General features: G+C 50.8%; 2 protein-coding genes across 5 annotated transcripts; one reads left to right on the top strand and one right to left on the bottom strand.

Moving 5' to 3' along the window:
• The first annotated feature begins 380 nt into the window (after positions 1-380).
• Positions 381-6821, top strand: CKMT1B (creatine kinase, mitochondrial 1B). Of its 4 annotated transcripts, none has more exons than XM_069460850.1 (10): positions 381-795; positions 1571-1888; positions 2497-2695; positions 2899-2994; positions 3382-3603; positions 3750-3835; positions 3954-4077; positions 5739-5873; positions 6231-6356; positions 6574-6821. In XM_069460850.1, exons 2-10 carry the CDS (start codon positions 1740-1742, stop codon positions 6688-6690), a joined length of 1254 nt encoding a protein of 417 aa, XP_069316951.1. In that variant the 5' UTR covers positions 381-795; positions 1571-1739; the 3' UTR covers positions 6691-6821. The 4 variants fall into 4 exon arrangements, with proteins under 4 accessions (XP_069316951.1, XP_069316933.1, XP_069316944.1 ...); XM_069460832.1 differs by having other exon boundaries at positions 469-795; positions 2404-2695; XM_069460843.1 differs by lacking the exon at positions 381-795 and adding an exon at positions 1118-1199 and having other exon boundaries at positions 2404-2695.
• A 263-nt stretch (positions 6822-7084) lies between these two features.
• Positions 7085-23353, bottom strand: STRC (stereocilin). Its single transcript, XM_069460817.1, has 29 exons — positions 23293-23353; positions 22197-22982; positions 22084-22108; positions 20066-21320; positions 18763-18825; positions 18553-18663; positions 18217-18383; positions 17833-18019; positions 17580-17695; positions 17187-17319; positions 16647-16829; positions 16318-16356; positions 15966-16133; positions 15729-15794; positions 15117-15242; positions 14755-14813; positions 13849-13972; positions 13622-13734; positions 11602-11737; positions 10990-11186; positions 10720-10810; positions 10348-10504; positions 9548-9717; positions 8838-8993; positions 8299-8441; positions 7961-8109; positions 7616-7713; positions 7377-7524; positions 7085-7173 (listed from the first exon to the last, which is right to left on the bottom strand). Exons 1-29 carry the CDS (start codon positions 23351-23353, stop codon positions 7085-7087), a joined length of 5316 nt encoding a protein of 1771 aa, XP_069316918.1.
• Between the last annotated feature and the right edge of the window lie 611 nt (positions 23354-23964).

The following is a 23964-nucleotide window of genomic DNA, read 5'->3' as shown; positions in this document are numbered from 1 at the left end:
TCTAAGGATACTCACAAATGAGGAAGGTAGGAAAAAAAAACACAAAGGAGGCCTGAGGGGAATGGAGGGAATGAGAGTAGTATAGGGCAGGGTGGGGTCTCATTAGTGGGGCCAGAGTACAATGTGAAGGGAATTTCTCTTTCCCAAATACTCTCTCTTAAGATTCCTGAGTATCTTACTGTCTTGTAGGTGCATCAAGATAGTTGAGGGAAGGGACTAATGCCACCACACCTACTCCATCTTAATTGACTCTCCACACTGAAGCCTCACATCCCTATTTCAACTTCAGCATTCATTCTCCTTCCTGCCAGGACAAAAGTCAAGTCATACCTGGAACTGTGGGAAAAAAGTCCTCTCAAATCTGAATATGCACTTTATGAAGAGAGAGAGGAGGAAAGGGGACCAGGAGGAAGGTGAAGATTCCCTGATGACCTTATGTCCTTGTATACCACTCGCCTTTACACTCCAGATTAAACAGCGTTAGGGAGCCAAGAGGCAAAACACGTGTGGTGCCTGGAGACCTGTACCTACCTGCCTGTTCCATTCCCACACCCAGTCATCTCACCACACCCTTCACCCCACTTTATATTCCCCTCCAGCCCAGGAACTAGGAGCTACAGGGAGGGAAAGGAAGGGAGACCAGGAAGAGGAAGCCAACAATTCCCTGCCCAACCCCAGCCCCACACCCAGCGCAACCAAGAGGTAGGCAAGCTCGCCGGGCATACTCAGAGGGAGTCCTGTGAGCAGCAAACAGGTCTGAGCCTGGAAAAGACGCTGAGAAGTAAAAGATCAAAGGTGAAGTAGGGGATAGGGTGGAGGGTGCGAAAGGAAAATAAAAGTGGGGGGATCGTGAGAATCGGAGGCAAGAAATAGCAGGGCTTCAGACTTGGGGGCAAAGTGGGGGTGGGGGACACAGCATAGATGGGGTCAGAGTTAATATTTCTCTGATTCCTCTCAGGGAATCCTTTCTCGACCTTGTAAGAAGAGCACAGGTGTGACAAGGAAGAGCCTTGGCCCTCTTCCTGGTTCTAAGAAGAAGGTGACCTTGAGCCAGCGGGTGTCTGTCCCAGTGTCTGCCTCTAACCCTGTGCTTTCTTCATGTCTTCCCCTGGTATCTGTATTTATTCCGCGGTTTCCCCGCGGCAGCCTCCCCTGGGAATATGGAGAGGTTGCTGGGGCAGGCCGAAAGCAGAGAAGAGGTTGGGCAATGTCACCCTTTCACACCCACAGAGTAGAGGGATCAGGTTTCGAGTTAAACCAAGGGGAGTGGGGGAGGTAGTGGGGTTTCGCTAGTCCCCGTGGGTGCTGTCCTTTACTTGGTGCTGAAATCTGGACGGCCTCATCCTAATCTGGGCCTACATCCTCGGCCTTAGGGGGTGCGAGTCTCCAGTCCCGCTAATTACCTGGCCGGTGCTGCCCACCCCCGCCCCCGCACACCTAGCGCTGTGGCAGGCGGGAAGGCGGGGCCTGTGTGAGCCCCACCTCTGGAGACTGCGGCTCGGGCCTCCCTCTCCTCCGCCCGCCCGCCTGCCCGCCCGCCAGCCACTAGCTCATTGCGCCGGTCCTGCAGTCTGGTTGGTACTGGCTCCCACTCCGGCTCCAGCCTCCACACCGACCCCCATTTCGGGTTCAGCCTGGGACCCAGCTCCGACCCTCAGCCTGTCAGGTTACATCCTCCCTCCCGATTCCTGTCTTGCGCCAGCTCCTGCTCCGGGATCCCGTAGCCGGACCCCCAAGCAATGGCTGGTCCCTTCTCCCGACTGCTGTCCACCCGCCCAGGGCTCAGGCTCCTGGCTTTGGCCGGGGCTGGATCTGTAGCCGCTGGGTTTCTGCTCCGCCCGGAACCTGTGCGAGCCGCCAGTGAACGAAGGAGGCTGTATCCCCCGAGGTATCAGTGCCTGAGGCGCGGGGGAGGGGAGGCTGGTGGTGATGGGAACGAAGGTGGGGGTAGAGATGAGAACCTGGGCAACAGAGAAGGGCTATAATCACGAAGGCCTGGAGCTGGGGAGCTGTACAATTTGGAAACCTCAGTGGGGAGGGGGTGGGGGTGGGGGGCAAAACCATAAAATAAGAGCATTCGTCAGCACCTGTCAAGACCAGCTCTGGCCCCACGAGCTATACCCACTGCCCAAATCCCTAATTGTAAGGCCAGGGATCCTTTTTGCTCTCCTCCATCTCCTTTTCCTGCTATTCCTCCCCATTTCCTGAATTCCCCTCCTTAGTCTTTCCCCTCCTCCATCCCTAATGTGTTCATGGGAGGAAAGAACTGAACAGGTCTGGGGGAACTGAGCTGGCCAGCCAGAAGCAGCTAGAACTGTTGGGAAAGAATAGACCCTGAAAGTCCCTAAAGAGATTACCAAGGCTTAGCCTCCTTCTGATTCTCCCTCCTCACATGGAGCAAAGCCAGACATGGCTAACTGGTCAGCTCCCAGCCGACTGCACTAGGTCTATGCCCCTGTGCCCTCCCTCCATGGTTACTGGGTACCCCCTCCCCAGCGCTGAGTACCCAGACCTCCGAAAGCACAACAACTGCATGGCCAGTCACCTGACCCCAGCAGTCTATGCACGGCTCTGCGACAAGACCACACCCACTGGTTGGACGCTAGATCAGTGTATCCAGACTGGCGTGGACAACCCTGGCCACCCCTTCATCAAGACTGTGGGCATGGTGGCTGGAGATGAGGAGACCTATGAGGTAGGGCACCCCCAGAGTCACCCTGGTGATCCACCTCATCTTCCCAATAATCCCAGCTTCTTCCCCCTGAAGACCCCTCACTTCCCTCAAGACTCTGAGCCATCCATACTCAAGTTTTCTGACCCAATGAAATCAATTCACAACTTAAGTCTGAGAAGGGATTCCCTCTCCTTAACCATCTCTCCCTCTTAAATCCCCCTCAGGTATTTGCTGACCTGTTTGACCCTGTGATCCAAGAGCGACACAATGGATATGATCCCCGGACAATGAAGCACACCACTGATCTGGATGCTAGTAAGGTGGGTCAAATATTTCATTTCTGATTTGCATTGCCTGTGTACAACACTCTCTTTCCAATCCCTTCACCTCAATGATTTCCTGACTCATGGTCATATACTGCTGAGCTTTTAATCTTAATGTTGGGAAAGAATCATATCTTAAGGAGCAGCATATATGGAGATGAGAAGGTAGATGAGAATGACCATGCCCCAGGCTGGGCAGTTTGAGGGAGGGTCCACAGTGCCCCCTTCAATTGGAGTGTTTGCCCAAAGGAACTCTCCCTCCAATGCATGCAGGAGGAATACCTAAAGAGCCCTCTAATCCCTAAGGTCTCTCCTTCCCCAAGCATCCTCAGTTCCCACCCACTTGTGTTTCTGTGACTTATAGTCATTTCTCTTATCCTCCAGATCCGTTCTGGCTACTTTGATGAGAGGTACGTATTGTCCTCAAGAGTCAGAACTGGCCGAAGTATCCGAGGACTCAGTCTGCCTCCAGCCTGCACGCGGGCAGAGCGACGAGAGGTGGAACGTGTTGTGGTGGATGCACTGAGTGGTCTGAAGGGTGACCTGGCTGGACGTTACTATAGGCTCAGTGAGATGACAGAGGCTGAGCAGCAGCAGCTTATTGATGTGAGGGGCTTTGAGAGGGAATTGCGTGGGGGGAGAAGATGGAAAAAAGAGCCAGAGGGGAGGCTAGCCAGATGAGATAGACGGCCCCTGAGAGGCCTGGGGGCTACCATAAGGATTCTTAACCAAAGTCCCTTTACTCTCCCCAGGACCACTTTCTATTTGATAAGCCTGTGTCCCCATTGCTGACTGCAGCAGGAATGGCTCGAGACTGGCCAGATGCCCGTGGAATCTGGTACAAAGCTACTCCTTATCTCTTTTGTCCTCATGCCCTCATAAATGCTTTTTTCTCTATCTCCCCCAATTCTTGCCTTGCCTCTTGATCTCTGTGCCACCCTCTCTCCTGCCGTCAGGCACAACAATGAGAAGAGCTTCTTGATCTGGGTGAATGAGGAGGATCATACACGGGTCATCTCCATGGAGAAGGGTGGCAACATGAAGAGAGTGTTCGAAAGATTCTGCCGAGGCCTCAAAGAGGTTGGAGAAGAGTGTATAGGGGAGCTAAGGGGGAGGACATACGGAAAACCAAAGAGTAGCATAGGTAGATTGACAGTATAATCTATCAACCAACCCAGGACACTTCTGATAATAAAAAAAAAAGTCACCATTAATCACTCTAGGACAATAGGTATAAACTAAGACTGTCCTGGAAAAACCAGCACATAAAGTCACCCTAAAAACAGGAAGAGAGAAAGAATGTCAGGAACCTAAGGAGTTAAATAAGGCAGTTGCCAGATAATACAAAGAAGGAATAACTGAGTGGCAGATCAGTGCCCGAGGTATGTGCTGTGGGATGGTGGGGTGTGTAGATAAGAAAAACACTTGCGCCTGGATTGATGTAGGGGATGAGAGACTGGTGTGTTCATGATTCTAATGTAATCACCTAGTTCCCAGCCAAGGTAAGCCTTGACTCTGGATTCTTTTATCCTGGCTAAAGTATCATGTCTAGGCTTTAAGCTGAGAGTGGGAGGGAGACTGGGGAAGACATAGAATGGCTCAAGTTCTAGAATACATGGCTCTAAATGAGGGGTTGAATTGAATCCTCAATCCTATTTGGACTGAGTCTCCATATTCAATTCCACATTAGAAATCCCCATAAACCCAATTTTTACAGTATGTTCTCACATATACAGTTCTATTTTGGACATGCAAAGAAAGGGAGCTCCTCTTTTAGATTCTAGCTGGGAAGTTTCTACTTTTTTGGGCAAGTAATAGGTAACATATTCTAGGAGTGGGTAGGGAAGTACTATTTAAATTATATACCTCAGTTTTCTCATCTGGAAAATTAGGATAATAAGATTTTCTATGTGTTAGGTTGTTGTGGGGATTAAGTGAAATAATGCAGGTAAAGTACTTGGTCCACAGTAAGTGCTCAATAAATGTTACAGTGTTAGCTACATTATTATTCTAGATGGAAGAAGTTTCCCCTATTCAGTGTGTATGATAGCCTCCGGTGCCATGGTTCTTTCTGAACCATGAACAGGATCACTTTACTCAGGGTAGTGGTCTCTGTGTCCATCACTCTGGTGGATCCCTCTCTCTTCAACTCTAACAGTCATCTCCATGATTAGGATAGTTAAATGAAACAAAAATACCCTTCCCATGTCCCCGCCCCCAACACACACACACACACACACACACACCTATGAAGCTGGCTTTTCTGCTCTGTTTTTACCTTTCTCTCTACTTTCTCACATGTGCTCCTTCTGTGGCTAACAGAAGGCTGTCTTGTCTCTTCCTCTTACAAATCTTATACCCTCATTTTCTGTCTGAAAAGACCCTTCCAAGTTCTAGGCTCATTAGCAAGGCAGAGAGAATCGATGCATTCAGAATTCATTGAATGATCAATCCTTTCTCAGTTCAGTTTACCACCTCTGTTCATTGCTCTAGATCATCTTTAGTGCATCACTCCCTCAAGTTTCTTTGTTTCCATACATAAGATATTTATCCACAATCTTGTCATTATGTACATCATAATTTTACAACATGCATGCATGATAATGTGTTAATGATAATAATATCATTCAATTCACACCCAAGTTTCTGTTCTAGATATATTTCTAGGGTTCCTGTGAGTCTAGCTAAGGAAGGGTCTACATATCCCTGATTTTTCACTAACAGAACCTTTGTGGACTCAGGTGGAGCGGCTAATCCAAGAGCGTGGCTGGGAGTTCATGTGGAATGAGCGTTTGGGATACATCTTGACCTGTCCATCTAACCTGGGCACTGGACTTCGGGCAGGAGTGCACATCAAACTGCCCCTGCTAAGCAAAGTAAAGGAACTGTGGGTTTAGAGAGGGGTGTGAGTGAGGAAGGGAAGTGTGGATGGGGAGGGAGTGGACCCTTTAGAAAGGTGTCAAACATGTGGCTAAAAGGTCAGAGCCAGGCATAGTAGCTCACGCCTATAATCCCAGCTACTTGGAAGGGTGAGGTGGGAGGAATGCTTGAGGCTAGGGAGTTCAAGGCCAGCCTGGGCAACACAGTAAGATCCCTGTCTCTAAAAAATAAAAAAATAAATGAAAATAAATTGAAGAGTGAGGGGATAGAGCTTTGACAGGTTCAGGGATCTTTCAGGTAGGACCAGCCTCTGCCTCTATTGGCCCTGCCCCCAATCCCTATCTCCCCTCTAGGATAGCCGCTTTCCAAAGATCCTGGAAAACCTAAGACTCCAAAAGCGTGGTACTGGAGGAGTGGACACTGCTGCCACAGGCAGCGTCTTTGACATCTCTAATTTGGACCGACTGGGCAAGTCAGAGGTGAGATCCTAAGGGATTAGTGTGAGGAGACGTATTGGTCTGTGGGGGTTGATACATGACAGCGAATGAGCCTCAGGAATGTAATAGAATCTGAAATAAAATTCAGGTTGAGTTGGGAGGCAATTGGAAATGAGTTCCCAGAGCAGGCAAGTCAGTCAGTGCTAAAGAAAGAAAGTCAGATTGTGGGAAGCAGAGATCAAGGATTAGTATCCTTCAGGTGGAGCTGGTACAACTGGTCATCGATGGAGTAAACTATTTGATTGACTGTGAACGGCGTCTGGAGAGAGGCCAGGATATCCGCATCCCTGCACCTCTCATCCACAAGCAGCATTAACTCCCCATCCCCCACAGATGGATCAAGATCCCCAGGACTTCTGCCCATTCTAATGGTGGCCCTTTCTACTTGCCCCGGACATCCCTCCCCAGCTCCCTACCTCCACCCTAGTAAAGATTCCTTGCTGTGCTCCAGCTGTCCGTGTTATTTTTAATGGTGGGGATGAGGCGGGAGCAGCCTCCAGGAAATGAAAAGAGACAGTGGCGTATTTATGATGGGAAGCCACTCCAGATAAGGCATGCCAGGAACACTGATTCTCAGGTGGGTGGAAAGCATTAGCATTTTACCCATACTCCTCATCAGCTTCCTGAGAATAATTAGGATGCATTTCTGTTTGCACTTTATTCATTATGATTTAATGATTTAACAATATCTCTCAACTGTAGAGACAGGCTCATAGCAGGTGGCCAAGGAAGCTGATGGTTAATACCAGGGCCCAGGAAGGTTGTGACAAGTTCTGGAGGCCCCAGGCTGTGCTTCTACCTAAAATGAGATGGGGAATGGGAGCAATATCACAACTCTGCTCCTACGAAGCACTGATACTTGGAAACAAGCTATCTCTGCCTGTTGACCCCCTTCACTCCAGGGACCTCCCTGAGTGGGTTCTAAAAGCCAGACAGCACCAAGTTAGGGGTCAGGTTCTGGGTCAGGAGATCGAGGCTCAAGATGCGCAGCTGGAAACTCACCCTGCTGTTCTGGGCTCTCCTTCCCCTCACGCTGGGCCCATGCAACTGCTCTTCGCTGCTCAGGACTCAGAGAGGCCATTTGCTCAGGAGTGACAGCCACAGCCTGAACACTGGTGAGACTGGATAGTTGCGTGGGACTGAATACCACCTGGGGGTATAGGAATCAGTGCATCTCTTTAGTCCCTATTGGGCCCTAGCTCTCCTGTGGTCACTCTAGACCCCAGTCCATCAATACTTACAGCAAATTTAGGAGGAGGGATGATAGAAATGGCAAGAGGGGTAAGGCCCTGGATTTGTCCCCGCAGCAGTGCTGAAAGAGCCAGGTCTGGGATCCCAGCTGTTGAAACAAGTTGAATGGGCAACCAAACATTGTCTTCGGCTGACTTCCCTTCACTTCAAACCTGTAGACCTCCAACTGCTCCCGAAGTATGCTACCACAGACCTTCCCAACCTATCTCCAGCCCCTTACCTAAACTCCTCAGACCCCTGCCTTAGGACTCCCAGAGCAGTCCTCCACCCAGTCTACCCGTGGTATGGAAACCAAACCCTGACACCAAGCACGAGCAGTGGCCCAGCCTTTCCACCTGCTATTGTGCCAATCTCAGTGAAGATCTCAGGCCCCCAGTTACTGACTGGGCCAAAGCCACCAGGCAGCACAAGGAGTTGTGCCAGAACCTCCAGTTGTTCCTCAGAGCACTGGAGATGCAGGTTGCCCAGGAATAGAGCTGCTTGGCTGTAGAAGAGTGGGAAGGAAGAGAGAATTCAGCCTCAGAGACGAGGGCTGTGGTTACGACACAAGGGGAGAGATGGCTTCAAAAGAGGTCCCTTCCTCTATGAGACCATACCTTCATGATCCCTCCCCCACCATAGTGTGCCCCCCTTTGCCTCAGTACCACCTCCCACACCCCCCTTCAGAGATGACCTAAACTCCCAACTGCTGATATGTTGTAGCTCCTCTGGCCGCAGTCCACAGAGCGTGTAACCCAGTGCTGTCAGGTGAATGAAGTCCAGGTGGCTCACGTGCCGACCACTCTGTCGCAGGAAACTGGAGACCACAGCCCGGAGCTGGGGTGGGGGTAAGGGGCACAGGAGAAGGAGAGAAGTTATGGGGAATTAATGGATGGGGAAGTGATTAGAGAATGATAGGTGCTACTGGATTATATTCTGTTATTATTAACACCTAAGGATCCAGTAGTCATGGGGAAGGTTGAGGACCCAAAAAAGAAAAGGGGGGATAAAAAGGAGGACTCAGGGACAAGAGGCAGGAGAGAGTACTGTGTGTCCAGGGCTTCAGAGTGAATAAATCACAGGGTCCCTAAGGTTACTAGCATGGGATATTAAGAAAAGATAGAAAGAATGACCAGGCAGGGTCACAGGAAAAAATTCCTTGGGCTCTAGAGGACCTAAAGGACTGGGTCTGTGAGATGTTCGGAGAGTGGTAGGGAGGGGCGAAGGTGTTACCTGGAGAGAGCTCCAGCCATCTATCTGCCCCAGGGTGCTCAGCACTCCCCAGTCCACCAGGACCAGCTCCTGTAGTTCCCGATCTCCTAGACCTATTAAGAGCCTACCCAGCTGCAAGATCTGCTCAGGACGGAATCCCCGGGGGGGACCCCACAACTAGGAAAAAGAGAGGAACAATGTGAATGGAAAGAGCACTAGACTGGGAGTCAGAATGCTGGGTCTTAATCTTGCCTCTGACCTTAGCTGTATAGCTCTAGGCAAATTACTTGCCTTTTCTTTAGTTTCCTCAACTGTAAAATAAGAGAGTTGGATTATGATTTCTCTGACTAAGGTGTTGAAAGATCCTAGAGTAAGTAGGAAAGAAGACCCTGAGGTGCCTGTTAAAACGCAGATGCCGAGACTTCTTCCCCAGAGATTGCTGTTCAGTCAGTCTACCATGGGACCTTGGCATCAGCATTAAAAACCTATTCCCCGGACGATTCTGATAACACACTAAAATTCGTTAACCACTGCTCTAGTCTTTCTATCCATTGCACTAGGTCCCTTTCCTCACTATTTATCCCCCTACCTCCTTCTTGTGATCCAAACCTTCCAACTCTTTTATCTCCTGTTTCCCCCACCATTCACCCAACTCTCTATTCCCTCATGTCCCATATCACACCCAACCACCTTCCTCAAGGCCAACCCCAGTTGGCCTCTCCATCCCTAACCTGCTTTGCCTTGCCCATGGCTGCCCGTAGTTCCTCAGGCCCAAGTCCTGGGTCTCCTGCAAATAGTGCCAGGCAGTCCTCAAAGTCTGAGAGCTCCATCTCTGTAATCTGGGTTGCAGACCAGGCTGCTGGGAATGTCCCCCGTATATCCGCACAATTTGGAACAGGTTCTGAAGGGAGAATGCAGGGCCAGGGGGTCAGTATAGTATTAAAATGTGTCCTGAGAGATATCTATAGATGAAATGACCCTTCCAATCTTTGTAGGATGGGACAGTGTGGGCAGCATGGGTTAAGGGATTATTACAGGGTTAGGTTTATAGGGTTCAGAAAATATTAGAACAAAAAGTGATTGGAGAGGACAAGTCCCTCGTTTTATAGATGGAAGACTGAAGATGTTGCCTGGGGATCTGATGGTAGAGCTGGAGTAGAACACAGGTCTCTAGCCCCACAATGTCTCTTCCTTGTAGGAATCTCCCCGGCAGAGAGCTCCACATTTAGCCAACCTAGAGCTGAGTCAGCTATTTACAGAAACAAGAGAAAATGGTAGTTCTGGGCTAAAAACTCAATGGATTATAAACTCCCAGAGCTATAGAACCCTAGAACTAGAAGGGACTTGAAGATCATCTCTCTAACCTCTTGGCCTTATAGATTAGAAAACTCAAGCCCAGAGAGCAGAAAGTGTGCAAATCTGCTCAAAGGGCACTGCACACTTGCAGCTCAGACTCCTGCACAACAACTGCATCGTTTGATACTCTGTCATATATGCCCTCCTGGACATATGAGTATTTGGGTAGTTTCACCTGGAAGATCCTCTGCAGCTGGCCGCACAATCCCAGCTACCAGGGCCGCTTTCTTGGGAGCAAGCTGTGGCTCCCCACACAGCTGTCCGACTCTGCTCTGCTCCCAGCTCTGCTGCTTTTCTAGAAGCCGTTCCAGAGTCTCTGGGCCCAAGGCTTCCTGCATAAGAAAGTAGAAGGAGGGTGGGGAGACCTGGACAGGGTCAGGATCAGCTGCTGCAGCTGTAATTCCAAAGTCCTGTCTCTGTTTAGAAGTCTCCCCCTAATCCAGGCTTCACATCCTTTGTCTTCAACCTCCTTGGCCTTAGGTCCCCGACCAGCTCACCAGTTCCCTGTTTGTGTTTACTCCTTCCCTTGTTCCTTCCATCATCTCACCCTAGGGATCAAGGAAATAGCCTCGGTAGACAGAGTGAATACTAGGCGTCCAGCTTGTTCCACTTCGTCCTGGCTCCACAGCTCTGGTTTCCTGGGGGAACAGAAAGAAGATCAGGGGCTGGGGAGCTAGACTATGAGGAAAAGGATGGGGAAAAGAGGACATGCTATGATTGGGGACATTAAGAATATGAAATGGGCTGCCACTGATGAGGGTGGTTGAGGGGTTGGGTGTAGGATGAGTTAGAATCTGAAGTTCTCGAAGGTCCATACCCAAGAACAGGCTCCTGAACCAGCAGCCAACCCAGCTCTGTGGCAAACGTCTCTCCCAGGCAGAAGCCCTGCAGCTGACTGAGATGGGACAGCAGGATCTGTAGGGGGATCCGTTGTGTGCTCTCTATCCCCAGGAATCCAACCAAGGGGCCCAATGTCTCTAGCACTTGCTCTGAGACTGGGGTTTCCTTTGGAGCCTAGAAAGGGGCATCAGACCTTGGACAATGCACCTCTGACTCAGAGTACCAGACGCTGATCAAGATACCAAGCCCCTTGACCTTCCCACCCTCCTGCTCCCAACTCAGCACCCTACAATGCTCACTGCCTTTGTCCACTTTCTTAAACAATGAGCCCAGATGGGAACAGGCAGAAAGACTGAGAGGAGGAATCCAAGGGATATCTTGGACTCCAAGGAGTATGGACAAGAAACATGAAGTAGGTTACCAAGAAATAGAACCTAGAGGCAAATCTAGGGGCTAGGGCCTTGTAGACAGAAATCTCTTTGGCAGCAAGAAGTAGAGGGTAGGACCTAGAAGATAGTCAGGGAGCATTGTCTGAGGGGCAAGAATTTCCCAGGGCAGCAGATCTGAGTCTGGTAGGGTGGACTCTTACCAGGTTTTGTAGTGCCCTCTCTGCCAGGGCTGCCTGGTGGAGTGGGGTCAGTGCCAGCAGCTGCTCTGGAGCTCCTTGTACCAGCTCCACCACCAACATAATGGATTCATTGGTCAGTCTGTCCATCAACTGGACCCTATTATAGCAATTTGACATCAGAAGCACTCAGTTGGAACTAAGCCAAGTTGAGAAGAGACCACAGAACCCCACATTCCCCAGATAAGATGTAACACCAGACAAAACCCAGTGATCCTGGACAGGAATTGACATTAAACAGCCCCATGGCCAGTTCCCACCATTGCACTTGAAAGGTGAGAACAAAGGTAGTGACATATTTCTAGTCTTCCTGAAAAGAAATACCAAACAGTCAAGTCTGATTGAATGGACTCAAAAGCTCCAAATATTAAGTACCACTAAAATTTCCCCACTTTATAGATTAAAAAACTGAGGCTCACAGAGATCAAATGGTGGGGTCTTACTCCCAATTCCTGTTCTTTCCACAAGGCCACCTTTCCTCTAGTCGTGAGGAGGTCTCTCCTCATTTGTACAGCACTATATAGTTTACAAAGTTCTTTCAGGTGTTATCTTATTTGATCCTTATGACAAGACCTGGAGGTAAAATAGGTATTTTTTTCTTATCCCTCTTTTACAAATGAGTTTTCTGACTCATCGCCCAGGATCTTTGACCTCAGCCAGGCCCTTGAGATTCTAAATTATCTCAGAGAACCCACACATTTAAACAGATTTGAATGGCATTTAAAAAGCAAAAGCAAAACAAAACAAAAAACTTTTTTCCCAGAAGTCAGAAATGACATCCTGTATTCTATCCAGGGTTGCCAATTCTGGAACTGGGACAAGTTATACAAGAGCCAAAATCTGTGGAAAGGCCTATAAAAATATAAGAATGGAGTCAGCTGCTTTTATTATCACCACGTCCCCAGGAAGACTGTCACACCAGCCTTTTCCACCTTGACTACAGTTCAGATGGCAATGGCATGGGGTGGGAGTAAAATGGGAAAAGAAGCATATGAGTGAGATATTGATGAACCCCTAGAATCTCTGAGTTGGGAGGAGCCTTAGATTCATCGTCTTTTCTCCCCACAACCCATACTTGAATGTGCTCTACAACATTTCTGCCATGGAGCTATTCGGCTTAGGCTTGGACAGCTCCAGTGAATGACCAGGAGGAACTCATTACCTCAACTTTCTTTATATTGTGCAAAAATCTGACTTTCATTCATCAATCCTAGCCTTGCCCAATGGAGCCATTCAGAAATATGCCAATTTCGACCAGCCTGAGCAAGAGCGAGACCCCATCTCTACTAAAAATAGAAAGAAATTATATGGACAGCTAAAAATATATATATAGAAAAAATTAGCCGGGCATGGTGGTGCATGCCTGTAGTCCCAGCTACTCGGGAGGCTGAGACAGGAGGATCCCTTGAGCTCAGGAGTTTGAGGTTGCTGTGAGCTAGGCTAACGCCACGGCACTCACTCTAGCCTGGGCAACAGAGTGAGACTCTGTCTCAAAAAAAAAAAAAAAAAAAGAAATATGCCAATTTCATTTCTACTTGATAGCCCCTCAGGTATTTGAAGGCATTTATCACATTTTTCATATATTTTCTCTTACCTACTCCTCTGAACACACTGAGAACACAGTGCCCTAATCAGACTACAGTCCTCTGGGGCAGAATTGGACCATTGCTTCCCTCACTTCAGATTCTCTATCTATATTCATGTGGCCTAGGTTGTATTAAAGTTAGTTGGCAGGCCACAACACAGTGTTGCCACCCTCAGCTGTCCCATGCTGGGGCCATGTTCTGGGAACCAGTCAATGCATAGAGCAATTTTGAATAGAATCCTTTGTTTTTGGCTATAAATGATGTCAGAGAACCACCCTGACAGAAATCACCAGACAGAAAAACCACCTCCTCCTTAGAGCATTTCCTAAGGGCAGATCTTCTACCTTGGGTTGAGCTTTCTGAGGATCTGATCCAATATCTCCAGCTGTAGCACTTACGGTAAGTCCAGGAGTAGCTTGGTGTCCAGCCCACTCAGTTCTGGTCCCAGGGTTGTCAGCTCTGGCTCTGGCATTGCCATCCTCCGCTGTAGCTCTGCCCAGATACAGGCCCTCTGTTAAACAAGGCGGGGAAGCAGGGTCAGGACAGAGCTGAGCATGGAAGCTAGGTTCTGCAGCCAGGGTCCCAGCCTCCCTGCTCCCATTAATGCCCAAGTACCCTCTCTCACCAGGCTCCCTCGAACCCCAGTGGGCAGTTGATATATCATGTGTACCACTTCAAGGAAGTCTACCATCGAGTTGATCTGCTGCAGAAACTCACAGGACATGCCCCCTGCCAGGGTGCCCAGAGTCCTGTGGGTGTGTGAGTGCGTAGATGCTTATTCAACACATGCCACAGCCTGTCGCGCCTTCATACCAGCACTCTCAACACAAGTACAGATGTTCATTTATGGTAATGTTTTTACATAGATAGTCTCATTGGCTCCCCATAACATCATCACTGTCTATCAGAGAAGAAAATAAAATTTACCAAGTTCAAGAGACATTCCCAACATCATTCTACTAGAAGGGTGGTAAACTCAGACGAGAGCCATGTCTTCAGATTCTGAAGCTAACAGTTCTTTTACTGTGAGTGAAGGTAAGGGGACACCTACTTATTCTTATTTATTCTTGCTTGGCCAGTGGCTCTGAAGTCACCTTGAATTAAACTAATAATAGCAAATGTCTATTGGGAGCTTACAATGGACCAGGCACTGTGTTAAATACCGTATATGACTTATCTCATTTAATATTCACAATAACTACCTATGAGGTAGGTATCATTTTAATTTTCATTCTATAGAAGAGAAAACTGAATCTTAGAGAGATGCAATGACTTGCCCTAGAGCATGAATAGATGACAGGGCTGGGACCTGAACCCAGGTCTCTGAGTCCCCTTAGCTCTAGTCAGGATTAGGTATGGCACTGTGGAAAGGCAGGAGGGCAAGGGGAAGAGCCAGGAGAACATGCACAAGGCAGGAACTATGCATCACTCATCTCTGTATCCGCCACTGCATGTCACATGGTGTCTGGCACATGGTAAGCACCCAAAATGTTAGTTGAATTCAGCTCACTGCTCAACAGAAGTTACTCACTGCAGATTCCTGAGGGTCAGGTTGGTAGGCACCTGCATTTTCTTCCAGAGAAACTGTGCCTACAAGAGAAAGAAAGAGGAGCAGCTTCCCAGCAGAGATACTGCCCGAGGACCTAAGGTGCTTTGGCCCCAATATTGCCTCTCCATTCTGTGGGCCCCACTAGCCACCCACTCTCCCAAATGGCCACTTCTCTCTCAGAGAGAGAGAGAAATGGAAGAATGGGGACGAGGGAGAAAGAAAAAGCAAAGCAAGTCACATTATAAGGAATACTAGGGGTAAGGTACCAAATAGGGCTGAGGTATGGGTAAAGGAAGGAGAACAAATTGAGAGAGGGAGCTCTGAGGTTAATTGGGGAGAATTACCTGCTGCTCAGACCAGGGAAGCTCCCGGTAGCGCCTTCGGTTTGCCAGAAGAGCGGAGGAGTCCAGCTGTAGCAGCTTTAATGGGAGCAGGGGAAGCAGGCAGTCTGGCCAGGTGGTGGGGATGGGCTGCTGGCAGTGATGGGTGTAGCAGTGTAGCAATAGGTGAGAGGGTCTGGACTCAGCCCTCAGAGAAGGGGAACCATGGGGGCAGAAAGGGACCAAAGCTAGGACAGGGGTAGAGTGACATTTGCCATTGTAGCAATGAGCACCTAAGGGCCCTCACACTGAAAGCTGTTGTGATCAAGTTTTGCTGCTACTTAGGTACCTGATGAACTAAAGTCTTTTAGCTTCTCTGAGCCTTGGTCTTTTAATCTGAAAGCAGGGTGGTTGGTCTGGAAGATTTCTCAGGTGCTTCCATCTTTGACATTCTAGGACAGTGTGGGTCATGCTGTCCTGCATCTGGAACTGGGGAGAGCTCCCAATATCTTGGAGGGAAACAGAGCTAACCTGAACTCTCAGGGCCACTGCAGGGGTAGCATGCAAAGCAGCACTAGCCACATGAAACTGTCCTAAAACTGGGCGAGGAGTTCAGTCAGGAGATCTCACACATACCTGACCAGGGATACACACAGCTGGACTGGCACCTGTTGTACCCAAATTTTTAACACCATCTTTCACCTGCATGAGAATTGGTAGTGCGTGTGTGTGTGTGTGTGTGTGTGTGTGTCTTTGGGTATATATAAGAGAGTAGGGAGGTATGGAAGGCCCTCCCTGACCACAGGGAAGATGCCTTCCTCCCAACCAGGGCTTGTATCTCTAATTGTCTCATCCTCCCTGTTACTCTCATACCCGAAAGGTCTGAAGCAGTGCTGCAGTCTGGCAGGCTGAGAGGCGTGACAGTTCAGGGGCCAGACAGGAACAGGCCCCAAACAGAACTCGCCTAGGGATGGCCTGGAGTGTCTGGGGGCTGAGGCCTGGCAGCAGAAGGTGCAAGGAGCAGAGTTCCTCCAAGGACAGCTGAAGGGCAAGAGAGACAAGAGGCCTGAAGCAGAAGGGCAGGGTGGCAGAGAAGACAACAATCACAGAGCAGCAAGGCAACAGGTACAAGGGGAGCCAAGAGGGAGGATGGGGCAGATGAAGGAGCCAGGGAAAGGGGGGATAGGGACTTCCAGGGGGATGCTGAGAAGTTGCTGCTACTTACATCATGTCTAGGGAGGAGCCGTCCAAGCAGCAGGGCAGCCTGTGTTGTGATGGGACGGGGAACAACAGCTCTCAGGTCCCAGCAGCCAGGCCCTAATGCCTGCCCTCCAAAACTTCCAGCTCCCTCTTAACCATTCCCAGTAATCATCCTCAGTGACTCAAGTTCCTTCTTGATCTAAGGAAGGGGGATGATGGAATCCTCCCTGGGACAGAGTTCACCTCTAGTGCTCACCCAGGGAAAGGAGGGGCTGATTGTATCCCAGAATGTGATTTTCTTGACTGAGGCTCCAGTGGGTAGAGGCTGGATGCCAGGGAGTGAGATGGGCCCACCTGAGCAGGTGTGACACTGGTTCCCTGCAGGGCAGGAAGCATGGCTCTAAGCTGGGGCTCTGACAGCTCCTGGAGGAAACGGAGACCCAGCTGAGGGAAGAGAGGGGCCCAGACACGCAGCTCCCGGGGACTCAGCACAGCTCCTCCAGATGAGCGCAACACCCCCAGAAGTTCATATGCCACCTGCAACCAGAGAAGGTTTGGGACTAGAGAGAAAAGACAGATGAACCTTGAACCTCTTCTCTAATCCCACATCTGGATTTCCCAGGGCCTGGGCTAGGGCATGGAAGTAGGGATGGAACTGGAGTAGACTGGGTTCAGGATGGCAAAGGGTATGTTTGGGGTGCTTAAGACCAGATAGGGTAGTGCTAGGAAGAGGTGGTAACAGATAAGAATGGCCACAGAGTAAGGGATGGAGGTGGCAGAGGGGTTGGGCAGCTGACACCAGTGTGCTTGAGCTTGGTTGATACAGTTGTGCAAGCCATACGCACAGACCCAGGGGAAGCCTGGAGTCTTGTAGGTCTGTGCCAAGGGGCTCACCCGTCCTTCTGGGCTGAGGGTCCCGTTGGCTGCACATTCCAGCAGCCCTCGTTCTACCGGCCCCATCGGATCATTCAAGGGTACCAGGCTCTGCAGCTCCTCAGGGCTCAGGAAACAGGCGAGGGGCCCAAGCCTGAGGAGGGCATGAAGCTGGCCTTTGTGTGGTCGCTGAGGCAGGGACTAGGTGAGTACATGGAGTAGGCACTCTGACCACTAAGCTAAGAAACATGGGCACCATATAGAGGCCTCTCTCCTGGAGCCCTGCACTTCCTGGGGCCACTGCCTATGCTCTTCCCCTTCCCTTCCTAAAATACCAACCCACCATGGCAGCTGTACCTGCCTCTTTCTATCTCTCCCACTCTGGCCTTGGTCACTAATCCCATAACCACTCACCTGCGTACCTGCTCCTCGCCATCCTGGACACTCTGGTTCACCAGGCTGCGCAGCACATGTCGGGCATGCCCTGGCCCAAGACCTGCTGCTGGCCAGCTATCCTCCAGGGCCTGGATCTGAGATGGGGATGGTCTGCTTGTGTTGGGGTCACTGTGGCACACTTGTAGGAGGGGCCCACTAGAAGATGTGCCACTGACTCCTGTCCCACCTAGCAGAAGATGGGCCAGTCGAGTAAAGAGGATGATTCTCACACCTGGTGAGGGCTGAGCTGCAGAAAGTTCTCCAGAGGGAGGTGGGGCAGCAGGGGCAGCACTGTCCACAGCAGCTCCTGGGGCCAGGCAGGTACTTCCCCAAACAGTTCAGGAGCCAGCAGTCGCTTTGCCAGAGCCTCCTTCTGTTCAGGCCTCATTCCTGGGCTGTAATCCCGGATGGCAGCCAGCCTGGAGAGAGTAAAGGGTCTCAACCCTTTGCCTTGTTCCAAACTATGGTCCCCTGGCCTCCTGTAGCCCTGGTGTCGTGGACAGGAAGGAGACTCTCCCTTTTTATAATAGGGAAGAGCTCTGGAAGCGGCTGCTCCAGGGAGAATGGGGTTGGTCTGGCCCTGACAGGAACAGGAGAAATGGCGTGGGAACCTTACACGCTGTCATTGGCCAACAGGGACGGTGGGAAGCGCATCAGGTCAGAGACAGCCAAGAAGGGGATGAGTGGTGACAGGTCAATGAAGAGCTGTGAGGTAAGGTGTGGGTACTGCTGGAGCAGCAGGGCTGTCAGGCGACCCAGGGCCTGCTCCTCGGATGGTGGTACCTGTGTGGGCACAGGAATGGATTCTGGCTCTGGGGACACTTGGTATCTTTGCCATCTCCCCTCTGGAGTTCCTCCTCCCACTAAGGCAAGCCCTCTGAACAATAGGTTCCAGGTGCCCTTGATCCCTAGATTCCCCCTCCATGGTTGCTCCGCTCTCCCCTATGCCCACCTGCAGCTGGCCCCAGGAACGGTGCATGAGTGTCAGGAAGCCCTGCGCAGCCTCCCTCTCTGCTGAAAGCACCAGCTGCTGGAGGTTTTCTGGGGGCATGTGCAAGTACGCCTGGGAATAGGAGGTCATGATGGGTATGGCCTCCTCACTGAGCAGGGACCTCAGGCTATGGCTGCCACTCAGCCCACCCATGTGCCCTCCACCTGTTACCTGCACTAGAATCTGCAGGGCCCAAACACTCTTCTCCCTCTGGAGCAGATCCCATAGCACAGGCTGGTGAGGAGAAAGACAAGATGCCAAGAGAGCTGTCTCCTCTGTCCCTCCTGCAGCTGCCCCAGGCACTCCAGCTCCACTTGCTCGATGCTTGTCCTTCATCTGAAGCTAGTATGCATGTTTCTTCAAATATCAAGCTCCTTTAGGTCCGGGACCATGTCTCTAACTTCTCCTGTATCCCTTCCCATGCCAGGTCCATAGTTAGCTCAATAAATACATGTAGACCTAAACCAAATACTATGAGTCTATCTAATTCCATTTTACTGGGTCCAGGGCTTGAAGAAGGCAGGCCCTAACATGGAGTAAGGAATCTTTTTTTTGGAAACAAAGCCTTACTCTGCCCCAGCTAGAGTGCAGTGGCATCAGCCTAGCTCATAGCAACCTCAAATTCCTGGGCTCAAGTGATCCTCCCACCTCAGCCTCCCAAGTAGCTGGGACTTCAGGCATGCACCACCATGACCCACTACTTTTTTCTATTTTTAGTAAAGACAGGGTCTCGCTCTTGCTCAGGCTGGTCTCGAACTCTTGACCTCAAGCGATTCTCCCTCCTCTGCCTCTCAGAGTGTTAGGATTACAGGCGTGAGCCATTGCACCCAGCTGGAGTAAGGAATCTTTAAATACCCTATGGAACCCAGCAAAGGGCCTTGCATGTAACAGGCACTCAATGAATATTCTGGCTGCTAGAATCTAGCCCTTTTACAGAGAAGAAACTGAAGCCCAAAAAAACTAAATTACTTGCCTAAGATCACACTAATTTGTGGAATAGTTGAACCTAGAACCAAAGTCTTCTGATTCATAGTCCCCCTGAATCTTCTCATTCCTGCCTTATTTTCTTGTATTCTGCCAGCCTCCAATTCTCACTCTCTAGGGAGAGAATTAGAGTCCTCTAACTTGAGTCCTTTCCTTCTGGAACAGAAAGGGGAGAGTCAAAGAGTATTTTATTGCATGTTTATGCTAAGCCCACAGCATGTATTATCTCATGTAAGCCTTACAACCAGACTAAAAGAATGATACCATTATTATTCCCCATTTATGGATGAGAAGAGAAAAATATCGCTTAGAGAGGTTAAATAACTTTTCCAAGGTTGGACACAGAACTAAGATAGGAACCCAAGCCTGTCTGACTCTAGAGCTGTGTGCTTAAACCACTACACTATCCTACTGCCTCTCAGTATTAGAGGAATTGCCCTAGAGGCCCTTCCCTCTGGTCCAGGAGCTTTCACCCTGGTAGGTCACTCACACTGAAGCAGGCCAGCAGCTCCATCTTGCTTATAGCAGAGCTGGGGCTGACAGTGGGTTCAAAGCCTGGTGGCATTGGCTGTTCCTCCTGTTCCAGGTACTCCCCGATTGTCCGTAGTACACTGCGTCGGCCCTCTGGGCGGAAGGCATCCCAGAAGGAGCAGTTGTCTGGGAGACTAGAGAGTAGCAGGGCCTGACCCAGCATCCCCTGGGCCTCAGCCCCTCCAGCCCCTGGACCTAGGAGGAAGGTCAGCAGGCGCAGGAGATAGTGTAGGCGTGTAGGGTGGGCAAGGGCTGGCACAGAGGACTGACAGCGTGGCAACTGGGATAGCATGCCGAGCAGGAAGGGGCCAGGAGCCAGACAGAGGGGGGATGGTCCCAGTGGGGGCAGAGAGGGCAGAAGAGGGCCCAGCAGCCCTTCTAGGAAGCAAGTGTCATTGCCCCCACGACTTATCCTGCACTGGCCTGCTAGCCAAGGCCAGAAGGGAACCAGAGCCTCATACATGGTGTCATTGGCACAGACCATCACCAGAAAGCTGCCCCCATCTGGGCAGCGTTCCCCACAGGGTCCAATGTGGCAGGGTGGGGAGGCAGTGACATCTGGGGTAGGTCCCTGGCACACATGCTGAACCCAAGCCTGGTTGCTGGGAGGCACAGCCTGCAGACCCATCTCCCCACACAGCTGTTCAGCCCACAGGGTCTCATTCTCCAAGAAGCAGCCCCAGAAGATCTCTGGGGTGAGGGGAACAGGGGGCAGGGCTCCAGGGCAGCTGGTGGGGGGTGGGAGCAGGCCAGCACAGAGCTGCTTTACCAGGCGGCGGTTGGGGCCAGACAGGACTGAAAACGAGAGGTTGCTGCAGATCGCAACCAGAAACTGATCAGGAAACTGGTCATGGCAGGCCTGTAGCCAGCCTTGGGCACCCGGTGCCCATGAGACTGCATACCACACAGCTGTCTGGCAGATGGCAGCAGTGCTGGGAGGGGGCTGCGGGGTGGCAGGCTTGACATGCTGGCAGAGCAAGTGGATGGAGAAGTTGGAAATGCTGTAGGGTGGTGCTGGCCCTGAGTGATTCTCGCAGAGGGCCTCCAGAGAGATGGCTCGCCGATGGCGAGGGCTGATGTGGGCTGAGTGCTGAGAAGCTCTGGGCAGAGGCACACCCGTGCTGAGGCAGTGGAGGAGGGCAGGGGGTGGGGGTGGCAATCCAGACAGAAAGCCCAGCGCCTGGACATCCCAGGAAAGGTTGTGTCGGACGCCCCTGGGTACAGAGGGAGGAGCAGGCAGGATCTGGTCAGTTCACATTTCCTCCAGTTAAAGATTCTGACCCTGGCCCAGAGCCCTGCAAGGGGCATGGCAAGCATAGGCTTTTCGAAAAGTGAGGTCCCTGAGAGCATAGGCATTACTGGTTGAAATGCTGGGATGGGGGAAAGGGGAGAGAGCTGTCCTACCACAGCACAAAATCACCTAGGAGCATCCCCAGTTGGAGTCCATTCTGTCTACCTGGCTCCCTTCTGCCACTTTTCTGCATATGCTTTTAGGTAGCTTAAATACAACCCTCGGTTGGCCTGATATCAGGAAATCTTCACAGCAATTGAATATGTCTAACTGTGCTCTGGCATTGTACTGAAATAGAAAGGGGGTGGAGGAATCCAGTCTTGCCCTTATTTTCCATACCCCACCTTTATTAGCTAACATTTCTTAAACACTATGTGCCAGGCATTGTTCTAAGCAATTTACACATAAAGCATCAACTCATTTAATCACTTGCAACAATTCTGCACTATTATCATCCTTATTTTACAAATAGGGAAACGGAGGCATAAAAAGAGTATGAAACCAGCCCAAGTTCACCTGGTTAGGAAGAGGTGGAGCCAGGACACCAACCCAACAGTCACACTCCAAAACCATTAAACCCACTCCTCCCATCAGTTCTCTCTTCAGCTCTGGAGGCTGATGCCTTCAGCTCTCCACCTCCAGATTTCCCAGGCCCAATTACTCAGAACTGGTCTCCTCTTACTTACCATAAGAGCAGCTGTTGAAGGTTACCTAGGAGGGAAAGAGTAAGGAAGAGAACTATCCCAATTTCATCCTTCTTGCCCTGCCACATCCCAGCCCCAGCCCTGGCAGCACCTACCTCCCTGGCACTGCCCATTGGCATCAGGCTCTGGCTGCCCCAGAATGGAAAAGACCTCATCCTGCAGGGAGTGAGTGACACGGAGCAGCCCCTCCTGAAAGGCAGCATAGAGGGGGGCCCCCACTGTGCGTAGCAGACCGCCCCAAAGAGCCGCCTCAGAGCCTGGCTCCCCTATTGGGGTAAGCAAGCCCAACAGACCCTGCAACAAGTGAGGGGCTGGCTCCCTCCCATTGAGGCCTGTTGCATTTGGAGTGTCCACACTGGGCTGCACCTGCACCAGGGCCTGCCAGCGTGTGCCCTCTAACAACAGCAGCAGAGAAGGCAACCAGTCAGCAGCCAGGACACAGTCAGAGGGCCCATCACGGATACACGGGGGCCGGGTAGGGGCAGGGGGTCCCCTGGGAACTAAGGCTCCCAGCAGCACCTCCACAAGTCCACCCAGCACACCTGCCTGGTGCACCAAGAAGTCCCGGGGAGTCTGCTCCTGTCCCAGCAGTGCCAGCACGTCCCCCAGCAGCCCTAACATTGGCTCCCAGTCTGGGCTGCCTCTCAGTGTCACTAGAAAATCATGAAGCCGGAGGGCAGGGGGCTGGAGAGGTGGGGGCTCTCCCACCGGTCCTTCCCCCATTCTCCCAGGCTCAAAGGAAGAAGAAATATTGGCCAGGAATGCAGAGAACCGTGAGCGGCCGGGGGAGCCCTGGGGAGCATGGTCCACAGTGGAGAACAATGACTTTAGGAGGGAGAGGCCAGGGTCCAGGGACAGAGGTTCAGTAGAGGCCAGAGTCACTGTAAAGAGAGAAACCAGAGGTTACTAAAGGGGAGGAACCTAGAGCCCAAATTCAGCCCTGCCCCTGAGCACAATTCCCTGCCTGGATCTAAAGATGAGGTGAGAGAATGGTGAGCTGAGCTCCTCTTACTGGCCTACAGTAAGTCTTGGTCTGTTTTCTTTCTTTACCCTCATTTTCTCCATTAGCACTACTCCTTGCCCCTCTTGTTTGTCCCTTTATCTTTTATCTAACTGGTTAACCTCCATGTTCTTAAGTCTTTTTCCAGCAAGCCTCCCCTCATCCCCAGCCCTGCTCATTCTTCCTCTCACCTGCACAGGACATCAGCAGCAGAAGCAGCAGCAGCAGCAGGGGCCAGAGGCTCAGAGCCATGTTTCCAGGTGAACACCGGTACCAGAGGTGAGTTCTGGTTATTGTCACCTTGTGTGGGATAGCCAGGTGAGGGCGGGCACTGCAGGCAGCTTGAGGCTCCACTGACACTGTAGTGTGGTCTTTCAGGAAACAATATCTGTAACCTGACAGCAGGTTTGTCACCTGAGCCACTGAATACCTGATCCTTTGGCTCTGGAGAAGCGTGTGCTTCTGTGAGAGGGACCAATGATAGGGTATCCCAGGGGGCCCTTGGAGGAACCCAAGAAGATAGCTTGAGTTAGGAGCCAGTTATGCACAGAGGACTAAGTAGACATGGAGATGGAGCACTAGAGACCAGGGGTGTAATCTGGGGTCTGCAGAAAAATATAAGGAAACAAAGAGGATATAAAAGAGCTATTAGATTATTAAGTATGAAATGTCCAATTTCTTCAAGTACTAAGTTTGACAGTTGATACCTCTGACATTTCATTTTGACACTTCCCATTTTATTTTTATTGTGAAGGTACATCCTCAGTCTTTTAAACACATGGTTAGGCTTGTGATTATCTTTCACATTTTTTAGAGCAATTTTTGTGAAACCATAGATAAGTCAAAATTTCATGTTATTTTTG

Source organism: Eulemur rufifrons, chromosome 2 (genome assembly GCF_041146395.1).
Source record: "Eulemur rufifrons isolate Redbay chromosome 2, OSU_ERuf_1, whole genome shotgun sequence".
Taxonomy (NCBI): domain Eukaryota; kingdom Metazoa; phylum Chordata; class Mammalia; order Primates; family Lemuridae; genus Eulemur; species Eulemur rufifrons.
Note: the sequence above shows the minus strand (reverse complement) of the source record. Positions and strands in the feature narration are given on the sequence as shown.